At 39.0% G+C, this 13,183-nt stretch overlaps 1 protein-coding gene across 3 annotated transcripts in view; it reads left to right on the top strand.

The window, feature by feature from the left end:
* Positions 1–13,183, top strand: part of MAGI2 (membrane associated guanylate kinase, WW and PDZ domain containing 2) — a 1,542,253-nt gene that overhangs the window by 1,382,432 nt on the left and 146,638 nt on the right. For all 3 annotated transcript variants that reach the window (XM_036247106.1, XM_036247104.1, XM_036247105.1), the window contains one exon: positions 5,778–5,869. In XM_036247106.1, coding sequence (XP_036102999.1) covers positions 5,778–5,869 — 92 coding nt within the window. The remainder of the gene's footprint in view (positions 1–5,777; positions 5,870–13,183) is intronic.

Genomic DNA, 13,183 nt, shown 5'->3' with positions numbered 1-13,183 from the left:
AATGAAGGAGGACAAGGAAGCTTCAGATTTTTTTATTCCTAGGAAGTGCTTTGAACAGCTGATCAGAACACTGGAGTGAAAGCCAGAACACTGAAACAGCTGCAGAAAGTGTTTTATAATAATAGTACTATTTCAGGTCTGTAGGCTCACTGCACACATCTCCAGAGTGTTTCCATGATGACAGCTCATTATCCATCTCATCATGTCCTAACACCCCCCTGGAGAATATATGTGCTTGAGACCATTTCACTCTGTAAGTTTCCATGTCATTTTTTTTTTGGATATGTAGAAAATATAGAAGATATTACTTAGTATTTTGTCCTCAAATAATGTCTAAAGTATTTGCTTATCTTGGTCTGAAAATGTTTAAAGCATGATTATTCTTATATACTGACTGTAAAATCCTTAGAATTATTAGGAATATCTTATGCTTAGGGGGGAAATGAGACCTAGTCATTACAGTTGAAAAATGAAAGTAGGGCTTAATTTGAGATTCTAAATCTCAGTTTACTACCCACAACAAGCACTTTTTAAAAATATCTCAGCTTCTGAAAGTACTTTATTTAAAAGCAAAAGTAGAACGGGAAGAACCAACTAATAGTTTAGCTTATCTTGATGTATGTGCAAAATACTATTTTTCACTTCAAAAGATACATATTACTTAAAAGAAGAATTATAATATAGTTTGAGTATGTTATACTACTATGTAATATGTAAACAGATTTTCAAGAAGAGAACCAACCCAAATATTTTTTTAAATGTCCACACAAGTTATCAAAATATTCTGGAAAATCATGACTGCATCCCAAATAGACAAATCTCCTACAGTACTGCTCACATTTATAAAATGTCCTTCATCAAATTCTGTGTCATGATTTTTGATTCAGATATATTTATCATAATTGTAAGGTGTTTTATTAACTGTAGCTGCATAAGATGCTTAGATACAGAAGCAAAATTGGTAATAGGAATTCATAAATAATGTCATTATGAAGCTAAGTGATAACTTCATAGTATAATAATACTGTGGTTTATAGGGTCTCTCAGATTGATATCTTAAAACAATTGAATTTGAGAAACATATTTATTTGGCAACTTCTATAGACTATGCACAATGGAATACTAAAGATAAACAAAAATTATTTTGCCATCACTAAGAATGTTAGTGAGAAACAATGAGTTCATAGCCAGGACCTTGAATGGACAAATGCATCCAAAGACAAGAGAGCCAGGGCATGGAGTATCACTGAAACCAAGAGTAGAAATAATTTCCAGAAGACCTTTCCTTGTTTAGAAATAAAAGAAATCAGGGGTGGGAGCATTTGAGATTTTGTTTTCCGACATGTCATCAGTTGGCTCAAATAAATTGTAATAAAAATTCAAGTAAAGGAAAATTTTAAAAAATCACAGTTCCTAAAGTGTGCACCAACAGTATCAAATAAGGCACAAAAATCATTCAGATTGAGGAAAGAGAAAATGGCCATTCAATTTGGTCACTAGGATGTCATCAATGACCTTAAAGAGAGCAGGTCAGTAATGTCAAAAGAGCAGAAACCAGACTGGCAGGAGTAAGTCAGAGAAAAGAGAGTGAAGATGAGGGAGGGAAGATTCCCTTAGGGACTACTCTTCGGAGAGAGAAATAGATAGGGCGTTTTAGGGTGGGAAAATCTAAGTTTATTTGAAGGACGAGGGAGAGAACCAAACAGAGTGGGAGATGACTTCTATTACAGCTGAAACATATTTGACCACATTCCCATTACCAAAGGCATAAAAGAAAAAAAAATGACAAGAAGGTATTCTTTTAAGACAAAAAATGCACTAGCTACTTATCTGGTAATGTTAGACTTGAGCAATAGAAATGACTTAGCTCATTCTGCATTTGGAGTGCATTGGAAATCCAGAAGCCAGAGACACACTTAATAACCACCTATGATTCCTGATTCCATCCTCGTGCAGGCTTTCCTAGACCTCTTTACAAAGAAATGCCAAAAAAGTAATGCTCTTTCCAGCAGGAAAAGTGGAACGAATTCAGTCTCTGTGCCAAACTGATAATAAGCTTGTGGTACTTATGCTTTAATTAAAGCACGAAAGGGGATTCAAGTACCAAAATTTAATTGACATGTTTACAGCAGCATCCCATGTGCCAAATTAATCCATAAAAAATGCTGTTCTTTGCATTTTGAGGCTTGAATCATTCATAAAATTAATCAGTTGTGTTCAGTCATCCATCCTTTTTCCCTAAAACTATGCACAAAGCCATGTCTTTCAAAATCTAGACCAAGGATACATATCACATGTGAAGCCTTCCTGGAATCTTAGTGTAAAGTAAGAATCAGTTTTGAAATTCTCCTTTTTTAAATTATTATTATTATTATGAGGAAAGTTGTCCTGATGCCTGGATGGAGCCATTGGCTACTTTTAAATGTGTTAGCTTTTTCAGTATTAGTGGAAGCCCAGGATAAATCAGGACTTGTAAATTCCACTCCTGTAGCTTGCCACGGTGGTCATGTCAAGTTCCATCTGAGATGAGCATCTTAAGCTGCTTTATTTCATAATGCCTGAGGACGAGGCCCCAGCTTCTAAGGCAGAAACAACATTGGCCATGCCTGACCATTGAGCACCAATGTCCAAAGAGTGTTCTGTCCCTCCTTTGTCCACTTCTTCACAACCACTGCTTCATCTTGAGTTGTACCAAGTCATACTTGCGGGTATCCCTGACAGTTCTGCAAAAAGAGCTGAGGAAAAAGGAGCGTGGAAGGAGAATAAACAAGAAAGTAAAAGAGAAAAGAAAAAATAAGGATGTTGGTGGGGGCATGGTTGAGTGACATCCAAAGTGACAAAGGTCCCACTAGGTGTCCACCAGACCCCTTCATCTAACAACCTTCTAGGTACATGGTTTCTAATCCAACAGAAGGGAAGAGTTGGTGGTTGTTAAATTTTGTTGCAGTGGAGTGAAGAATTAGCCCTTGGATTTCTTTGCTTTAAGTCCTTACATTAACAGAAGACTTAAAGCATAATAGGATTATTTTAAACATGACATCAGGGCAGAAGAGCAGCTAAAGGAAAATATTTAAAAACTTCATAATCTTTCAAGAGAGCTAACAAAGCAGGAAGGGGAAAAAGTAATGTCTCCCAGCTGTGTGCATATAATTGTAGTTATTTTCTAAAGCCAGACTCAAATTGGTGGGAGGGGGAATAAACCGAAGAAAAATTATCTTTCTAAAAGTTCTTATTTTCCCTTTTTGAAAAAAAAGAAAAATACTACTGCCTCAGGGCATAATCTATCATCTAAACTTTGTTTCCAGTTGACTATTTCTCTAAAGTTTCCATACCCTGCAGCCTCTGAGTCTGTGTTCAAAATTAGCAAAGAAATAAAAAATAAACCATGTCTGCTGGCACACTTTTCTAGTAGGTCTCTCTTTGCTTCTCTCTACTTGCTCATGTACCATGAAGCTGGCCCTCTTCTGTTTGGAAAACTAGAGGGTGAAGATGACATGGTTGGCACATAGCACCCTCTGTTTGAAATCAAAACGGTCAGAGCAACAATCAGAAGATCCTAATGTCGCCAAAGTGCATACAAAAAATAAGAGGAGGAGAAAGAATAAATACCCTGCTCACATCTGTTCTTCAGAGTTAGATAAAATTAACTACCTAAACTCTACATTTTTCTACTAAAAACAAAAAAAGAGCTCTGAGTCATTCATTTAGGAAGAGCTGTCCTGTCCCCCCAGGAATCACAGCACTCTCTAACACAAGACAACTCCCTTGCACTTGGCATATCAGTCCATTACTGGGATTGTCATAATTTCAGCACTTACTTGGGGGAAGGTTTTATTTAGCAAATAAAATGGATCGCACAATAAACTCCCTTGCACTCTTACAGTTCCTTGTGCAATACAGATTGGTGCTGAAGCTGTTGAGGGAACAATTTCCCATTTATCATACTCACCAGCGATGCAACAATGAGAATATGTATGAGAGTAGAGGGAATGTTCCAGTTAAATGTGTGCTAGCTCTATTATTTTAAGTGCCAAAAATATGTCATGCTATCTTTGAATTTTTTATGTATATATGGTCTAGCATCCTCTAAGCTAAATGTAACCTAGAAAGGAGATTTCGGTGAGCAGTCACATCACAAGCAACTTTTAGAGGTTTGAACAGTGATTTGACACAATTGATTCTCTTCCCAACTCCCCTGGCCTTTCTTCCTCCCTTGGGCGAAGTACAGGTGCCTGCGATGACGGTGCAGGGCTGCTTTACCTGCCTCCAGAGTCCCAGCGGCTTAGCACACACTGCAATATGTGACTTCGTATGTGATATTATAGATCTCAGAATAGACTGAGTTCAAAAGTCAGAATTGTGGATTATAGAGTGTGGGCAACAGTTTTTTTTTATCTTTTACCACCCAACTCTAACTATTTAACAGAAATTGAATTCTTCTCAGTTCTCTCATCTTTAAAATATGAATGATTATACAGTTCATAAGGGATGACTAATGGATGTAGACATCCAATTGGTTAAATTTACTTGAGTTTTTTCTCAGTCCTTGAGTCAGTCTCTCAACTATGACTACTGGTATATTTATATATCCAAGTGGTTCAAACATAGCTTCCTGTCCCTTAAGAATTCTCTGAAATCTCATCCCAATTTCTAAAATTATCCTGTTTAAGCAAGGAGAATTTAACCTAATATTTGCTTCTATCAGTTCTAATATCTCTTTTAAACCATTAAACCCCAGAGATCACTAAATACTTCTTAAGCAAAGCATGGCATTAATAAGTATTCCCCAAAGTTGCTACTCATCCGTTGACATCCTAACACTGGCCTTGAAAGAATGCACAACTTGGTCATGAGACTTTTCCTGAGGAAGGCTCAAAGGTCCAGGGGCAGAGGGTAAGCATAAATTATATTTAAATACTCAGAAGATTTCTTATAGTTTTAGTTTATTTTTTTCTAGGATTGAAAAAGTGGCATTCAGGAGAGATTCTCAGTGTATTTTTAAGTATATTTCTATTCTTTCAGCTAACTGCAGAAAAGTCTCTTCCTTCTAGTTTACTTTGAAAACATTAGTGAAGTTAACAGTGATCCTACATCACATTCTAAAATGTTTAAGGATTAAGAGTTCACTTAGACCTAGGCGAATTTCTACCCATAAATTAGAAAAAAAAAAAAAAACTTAAAGGAGGTAGTCAGAAAATAAAAACTTTACTCAAACCTCAATACAGAAAAGTTTAAATTCTATATTTTCTAATTTTTATAATTTTAAAAGAAACAACTTTTACTAGGCTTAAGTTTATATTCCCTTGTACCCCTACCCCATCTTCCACACACACATTAAACTGGATGCATCAAGTCATAAATAAATATTAGTAAATTACTAAGTAATGCTCTACTAGTTAGTTTCAAAATGTTGCCACCTGTTCTCCATACTTCTAAAATAATCGTTCTCTTCAGAGTAGACATCCTCAAAGTGACAGCCAGTCTTCTTAAGGATAATGTGAACACTCTCAGGAAAATAGAGAATTATAGAGGTATTTTTTTCACCCGGAAAATGTGTGTGCTTTTTCTGCCTTGGCTGGTCATGGTTAATCCTGACTACCTAATTTTGGAATAACTACTTTTTGGTGCTATAATTTTTTTATTCTCTATGCTGTCCATTAACTCTAACAGCACTCTCATTAATCACATCCACAAAATTAATTTATCATTGGTGTGCTCAGTCTGTCGGGTGGGGAGGAGGCAGGACTCATTGCTCAATGGGATCTCCTTTATGCCAGGTCCAGATTATAAGGAGCTGGATGTTCACCTTCGAAGGATGGAGTCTGGGTTTGGCTTCAGAATCCTTGGAGGAGATGAGCCTGGACAGCCTGTAAGTCGAATCTGTTTTATGTCCACTTTAGGCTATATCGTATACTTATGCACCAGAGAAACCAGCATTGTGTATGACATCTAAAAGGACATTTTTCAGAACTCACATGAAAAAGTTTGAGTTTTTGTTTTGGGGGGTTTATTTGTTTGTTTTGCTATTTTAGTTCCCAAAATATTCCAGTATTTCCATGCCTACACACTATCAGAAATCAATGCACATTATATTATGGAAAGGACACTATTCTTTCTTAGAATCACTTGTATTTTATTGAATATTTTAATTATTTAATTCTATTGGATAGAATATTTCAATTATTGAACTGTAGTGTTGCTTACCTGCAGCAGCTCACACGTAAGCAACATGCAGTATGTCAAAAGATACATGTGAAGAGATGATTTGGAACAACAGAATTATGTGTGTTTTCAATCAAAACTATAGGGGAGAGAAAACACAGTGATAAACAGAAGCAAAATCAAGCTCAGTGCTGCAGAATTTTAACCAGATTTGAATTAAGAGATTACTATGAGATGTTCACAAAGTCAATTTCAGTTGGCACAATATTGGGAATTTGAGGAGGCTCTAGAGAAATTATTCCTCCCTATAGCACATCTTTCTTTTTTTTTTATTCTCACCCAGGGACATTTTTTGCATTTATCTTCAGATAGAGTGGGAGGGAGGGGGAGGGAAGAGAGAGAGAAACATCGATGTGAGAGAGACACATCAACTGGTTGCCACCCACACAACCCCAACCGGGGCCGGGGACAAACTGCAACCAAGGTACATGCCCTTAGCGGGAACCTACCCAGGACTCTCCGGTCCATGGGCCGACGTTCTAACCGCTGAGCCAAACCGGCCAGGGCCACATCTTTTTTTTTTTTTTTTTAAATTTACTGGGGTAACATTGGTTAATAACATTATACAAGTTTCAGATGTACAATTCTATAATACACCATCTGTATATTGCATTGTGTACTCACCACCCAAAGTTTAGTCTCCTTCTTCCTCTACCACTCTGGTAACTACCATAATGTCCTATAAGCTATCTTGGTCTATATATAAAGAACCAAAAATAGTATCCAATCCCTTCATATACTAAACATTTAACCTCTTGGCCTCTACAGAGTACTTTTCTAACTTAGCTTCCTTCGTGATTGTTCTATAACATGTTCATATGCTCCCTATTTAGTTTAATCAGTGGGATTTTAAATTCCTGTTAAGCAGGGACTTCGCCTTTTTTTTTTTTTTTCAATCCTTTAGTGCCCCATAGATGAAAAATGTGACATCAGAGTTAGCCAAACTCTAGGTTAAGATCTCAGTTCTCTAAACTGCCAAGTCTGCCCCACACACCCAACACCAGCTGCAGTGACCTTGTAAAACTTCAAAGTCAAGAGAAGAAACTCCACAATACTGCCTTCACTTCTGACACCAGCTGCAAATTTGGGGGTCTCCTGGCCTCCTTCAGGTTCAGTAATTCAGTAGAACAACTCATAGAACTCAGGCAAGTGTTATACTTAGGATTAAAGTTTTATTATGGTGAATGGGTAGGAGCAAATTAGAACCATCCCAAGGTCTGGAGAGTTCCAGATGCAAAGCTTCCATCTTCCTCCAGAAAGTGTTACCCTCCAGCATCGATCCATTCAGGATTGCCAACCAAAGATGCTCACCCAAGTTATTGTGTCCAGAGTTTGGGGTTTTATTATGTGGGCACGATTGATGGAATCGTCACCTACATGATTGAGCTCAACCTCTTGACCCCTCTCTTTCCGGAAGGTCAGACTGCTATCACGTGGCTCAGAGACCCAACCTTCTAATTATACGGCAGGTTGTTCTGGCATCATCAGCTCCCATCCTAAGACAGTGGTATGGCTGGCTCCACCCCGAGTCATCTCCTTAGCATAAACTATCAGTGCCTACCATGTGCCTGCTCATTAGCATAACTCTCAGGTATGGCCCAAGGGGCTCACCGTGGAAACAAAGATGCTCCTGTTCCAAGGGCGTAGAGGTACCTTTCAGGAAAGGCCAGATCTCCCTTTGGGCTGAGGCCAAACTCTTTATTACACAGCCATATGCTGAAAATGAAAAATACCGAAAGATATTAAATGAAAAAAAAACAAAAACAAAACTATGTTCAAACTAAAATAGCACTTTAAAGTAATTTTTTATAGCATTTTGTGGGATACTGCAGAATAGCTGAGACTTTTGTAGATTATTTAAGGTTAAATCCACATAGAACCCATTGTACTTAAATGAACAAAATGCCTCAAACTAAGGGATCACCACCAGAAAGAGGAGGTTCCTGTTTGTTTTAGAACACAGTAACATACTTTTTCCCCTTACCAATCTGTGAGCTCCTTGTGGGCAGGACTGTATTTTTGTCTTCTAAGCCTAGCATAAAGCCTGGCACAATAAATAATTGTTCAATGGAGTTTCAGAGAGTCCTCGTAGCCAAACCAAAACTGTCAGCTGAGCTTCTCAGAATAAATATGATCTGGAGTATATATATTTTGAGGCTTCTAACCCTGTAGACTCTCTAGAATCAAAATCATCTAATCCTGGAAGCAGGGATATGTCCTGGTAGCTCCACAGCGTGCTTTGCTTAGCTCTGACTGTGCTTTAAAATTGCTGTGCATCAACTAATTTCACATATTTAAAAATTCAAATTTCCACCTTCTCTTGAAAAATACACCTAGCAACATCGAGCTTGCCTTTCTCTGTGACAGCTGGCTGGAGCTAAGCAGTGGCCCCTTTTTGACTGCACATGGCCACAGTTCCCAGAACTCCCTAATGCCTGTGTTACTTGTTTTGTTTACTGTCTTTGAAGCTTCCTTCCCAGAAGGTTTGATAGAAAGAAATTGGAAAGATGAATATTTTGCACCAAAGAAATCTTCAGCCATGACCAGATCATGGTTTTAATAGGCTCTAGCACTGAAAATATTATCAGGACCTTTCTCTGACATATACATACAAATGAAAGATTAAGCTATAAAATAAATGTAAAGGGAAAATAATAAAGTTGCCAATCTACCAGATGCTTACTTCAATACAGTCTTTGAAATGCACAGTTCTTACTTTGCTGGACCTCCCCATAGGCTTATGGTCTGCTTTGTGGGTAAACTAGCACCACTTGGGAAATACTATCTTCAGTCTGCCCCTCCCCACAGGTAGAAGGGATCGCATGACAGTCACAGGGAAGGCATAGCCTCAGCTAGCTCAGGAAGGGAGAGTTCTGGCTGCACATTGCCTGGCACAGGTGCAATATAAATGAACCCTAATGGAGCATATATAGTTCAAAATGAAGCTCAGGTGTGTGAATGCAGCCAGGTCACCACCCAGCCACAGGACACCTTTCTGCCTGATTGGTACCCAGCTTCCCAGGTTCCAACCTTCTGAACGTTGGCTTTGCACCTCGGAGTCCTTTCTCCCTCTACTGGGCAGACATCCAGTATTTACAATAAGCCTCCTCAGATTACATGGATTGCTGGTTATCTTCATTGTGGCCATTTAGATTTATTCTGGTTTATTCTTTCATTCAAATGATTTAAGACATACTCGGGCTGCAAGTTAAAATTCTGACAGTTCAGCCGTAAAGTAGAAGCCTAAATCTCCCTCAAGCAGCAAAGCCAGAAAATAATGTCTTGAAGACCAGAATATTGAACCTCAGAAAGACCATGTCAGGAAGAGCGAGTCTACTATAAAGATCTCTCATTAGTCCTTCCTTCCTGCCTTCTCCATTGTAAGCCCAGAGATAACACGCAAACAAAATGTACTAGCCTCATTTAATTGCTGGCATACTACAAAGGGAGAGGCGCGGGAGGTGACTTGGTCCCCAACCACAGGGGGCCTCATAAATTACCTCAAATGGGTTTCTGCCTCCATATATACGAAATGGTATTGACATCTCAGGGTGCACATTAAACACGACAACATGGCTTACAGCAAATAATGAACAGCAGGACTCCAGCTCAGACAAAGCATATGGGCATTTTTCCTGCAAGAGGAAATACTTTTCACAGTTAAGTAACAATAGAAATGGAAAGAAAGGGAAAATTGCTAGAAAGGAACAAAACTGAAATTTCCAGCTGTGAGCTGAAAAGAGATGGAAAGGCATCAAGATGGAAAGACTTGGGAAACTGCACTGGAGAAAGTCCAGGGTGGGGGAAACTTAAAGAAAAGAGCCAGGTAATGATAGACGTACTCTGTGGCACAGGAGTCGAGTGCAGACTTGTCAGGGAGTTTCAGAAGGCAGGAGCCTGAAATCTGCCTGCCGCATCGTCAAGTTGTCCTGGGCTGTAATGATTGCAGATAAGGTCTGCTGGGTTGGACTAACAGGAGGCAGTGCAAGAAAGAATTAAAGGAATTAAAAGGCCTGCAAAGTTGGTTTTCATTTTGTTTGTTACTTGTTTGTTTTTGTTTTCTTTTGTGTGTTAGTTTTCCCTTGGCTTACTGGGATATCAGACACTTGAATGTGAATTGCTTTTATTTCATATCACATACTCTGCTTTGTTTTTTGTCCTCACAACCTATAAGATAAAGGGGAGTTGTGGAGTTGTTTTTAATTCTTTTGTTTTTTAGAGAAGGCAAATGGTGAGTTGTTCTTTCACCATGTGTAGGGAGAGGGGGTGTCTTTCTTGATCTGTTTTGCCACAAGACTTTCTTCAGAGTCAAAACAATAGAGACAAGATAAAGAGTTCCCCCAAGAACAATGAGAAAGCTAATGAGTGGGACTACAGAGGCTGAAGAATCCAGTGAGGCCAGGAGAGAGGCCAGTTTGTCTGGGAAGGCTGCTGGCCAGTGTAGCCAGGGGTCACAAGCCCAGAAGGAAAATGTAGCCTTACCATGCACTCAGGGGGCATCCCTTGGCAGACCTGGAAAGTGACCAGTGTGAACTGGCAGGGAGTCGAGGCACTGAAGGGAGAGTTTTTCATTGGACTCGGAACATGATTGGACCAAGTGGGAATACTCAAAACCTTGCTACTCAGAGTGTGATAGATTACAGACCAGAAGCATCCATCATCTCCTGGGAGCTTGTTAAACATACCGAAGCTCAGGTTCCACCCCAGGCCTACACAATCAGACTCTTGGGGGTAGGTCCAAACATCTGTTTTAGCGAACTCACCAGGTGACTCTCATGCACCCTAAAGTTTCAGAACTGCTGACAAGGGATCAGATATCCTAAGGCATGTCATCAAAAGCTTAAATGAACATGGTATATACATTGGGAAACCAATATGAGTTACAGTGCAAAAAGGAATCATAGATTCCTTACGGTGGCAGATAGGAAATAAACTAATAGAATGTGACGAGTATACAAAGCATATTCAAAATAAAAAAAATTGTGGAATTTTTCCTGAATGGAGAGACACATGGAGCTGGCTCTGTGTCAGCAGTAAAATGTAATGCATGAAGGTGCATAGAGCCAAAGGCTGAGGAGCATGAGAGCCGGAAGTAATGGGGTGCGTGGCCCACATCTTCCCAGCAAAGGCGGCAGTTCCTGGTGGACGGAGCAAGTTTAACTAGTACATGTCTAACATGCACAGGAAACTCTGATGTCTACTCCAATCCCCACGCTTAGCTCCATTCAAGTTGATTGAATAGCTATGGCAACCTCTTTCTGCACCAAGATAGACTATGGATTATATAACATAATCATATAATATATATACACACATCTGATAATTATATCATCCTATTAATAAATTATATTGAAGTATTCTATTGAATATATACACTTTATTTAGATATTCAATTGAAGTATTAATTGAACATAGTTTACTTAGAAGTAAATATATAATATTTGATAAAACAAACTAAAGGTTGAAGATTAAAGTTTCAAGGTTTTTAAAAACGGGTTTGGTCTTTGCTCAAATGTCGACTTCTCACTAAGGCTTACTCTAACCAACTGTAACACCACCTCAGCCACGTGGCTGACACCCTCCTACCATCCCACCTTGCTCTATTTTTCCATAATTCATGCCTGCTAAATGCAACATATCTGCACATTTATCATATTTATTATTGTCTTGCCACTAGAACAGAAGCTCTGTGGGGCAGGGACTTTTGTTTATTGTTCGCTGCTGGATTCCTGGCACCTAGAATGTCCCTGGGCTCAATGAGTATTTGCTGCATAAATGAACTAGTTAATGAGGAGAGTACCTCATACATAGCAATACAGTAGAAAGCAGCTTTACTGGGATTTTCCTTTTAAAAGATGATGTTAAATTGATAGCACCGAAGATAACTTCAGGGTTCTCTATATATCTTTGCTGTTTTCTTTTAGCAAGAGAGGAACAGGAATCTTGCAATGTGAAATTAATTCATTGTTACAACTTTTGCGGAGGGCCCAATGGTAGCTGTCGCTCCCTCAGTTGTAACCCATTTTTTCCGGTTCAGTTTGATCAGTTAGAATCAGAACTATAGTTTGAAGTTCGGAAGCCACAGTTTTTCCTGTAACCACCTATAAACCCTCCCACTACAGCATACAGGAAATCTGGACGTTGAAGCATTTTCTTTGAGTGACCCAGTTAAATGCAGCTTTTCATGAACATTTATTTTAACTGGCTTTTGCACAAAGCACTTAGCAAATCTTTGAAACCTCTCAACCTCTTAGTGGGTTGAGACTTTTGAAGAATAGATTGGAACACCTTCAGAAAGAAATTGATAAATTCGGGTTCGAATGACAATAAGGGAAAATGGAGATGGTCAGAAGCATGCCCATTGCTGGAGTATGGCAAGTGGGCACAGAACCACACTGCACAGCCCATCTAAGGCAGGGCATGTAAGGTCTTTCCAACAAGAGAAATAATGAATCACTCATCAGAGCACTAATGTGCAACACAGAAACAAATTTACTCCCCTCTCTGCCCGCCAGACATACATGAACAGCAGCTGTAGTGATGGAGAATTTTTAAAAGCGCTGTTTAGTGGACCAAGAAAACTCTTCAGACTATAATTTTGCATATACCTGAGAAGTCCTGGGCATTAAATCTGGTTGCCATGTTGACAGGCCACACTGAGCAGTGTGACCAGGTAGGAGTCCTGCTGCCGGCCTGAAGACTTGCAAGCCACGAGGTCACACTGCAGCAACTCTACACGTTAGCTGGAATCCACAGATCCGGGATTTGAAAGAAATGTTTGCACCTGAAAGAAATCAATCTGTAAGCAAGGGATCATTTTACAAAGATTTAAAATAAAACCTAGAATCTAGGCTCTGCAGTATTATCAGGCTGATTGTAACTGCTGCCTTTCAGTGCTGTGTGGCTAAGCCACTTAGCGAAAGAAAAGGGGTGTCTTTTGTTCATAAGTTAGAAAAAAATG

The sequence above is a fragment of the Molossus molossus genome, unplaced genomic scaffold, assembly GCF_014108415.1.
Source record: "Molossus molossus isolate mMolMol1 unplaced genomic scaffold, mMolMol1.p scaffold_m16_p_7, whole genome shotgun sequence".
NCBI classification, from domain to species: Eukaryota; Metazoa; Chordata; class Mammalia; order Chiroptera; family Molossidae; genus Molossus; species Molossus molossus.
The sequence above is the reverse complement of the archived record's forward strand: the minus strand, read 5'-3'. Positions and strand labels throughout refer to the sequence as shown.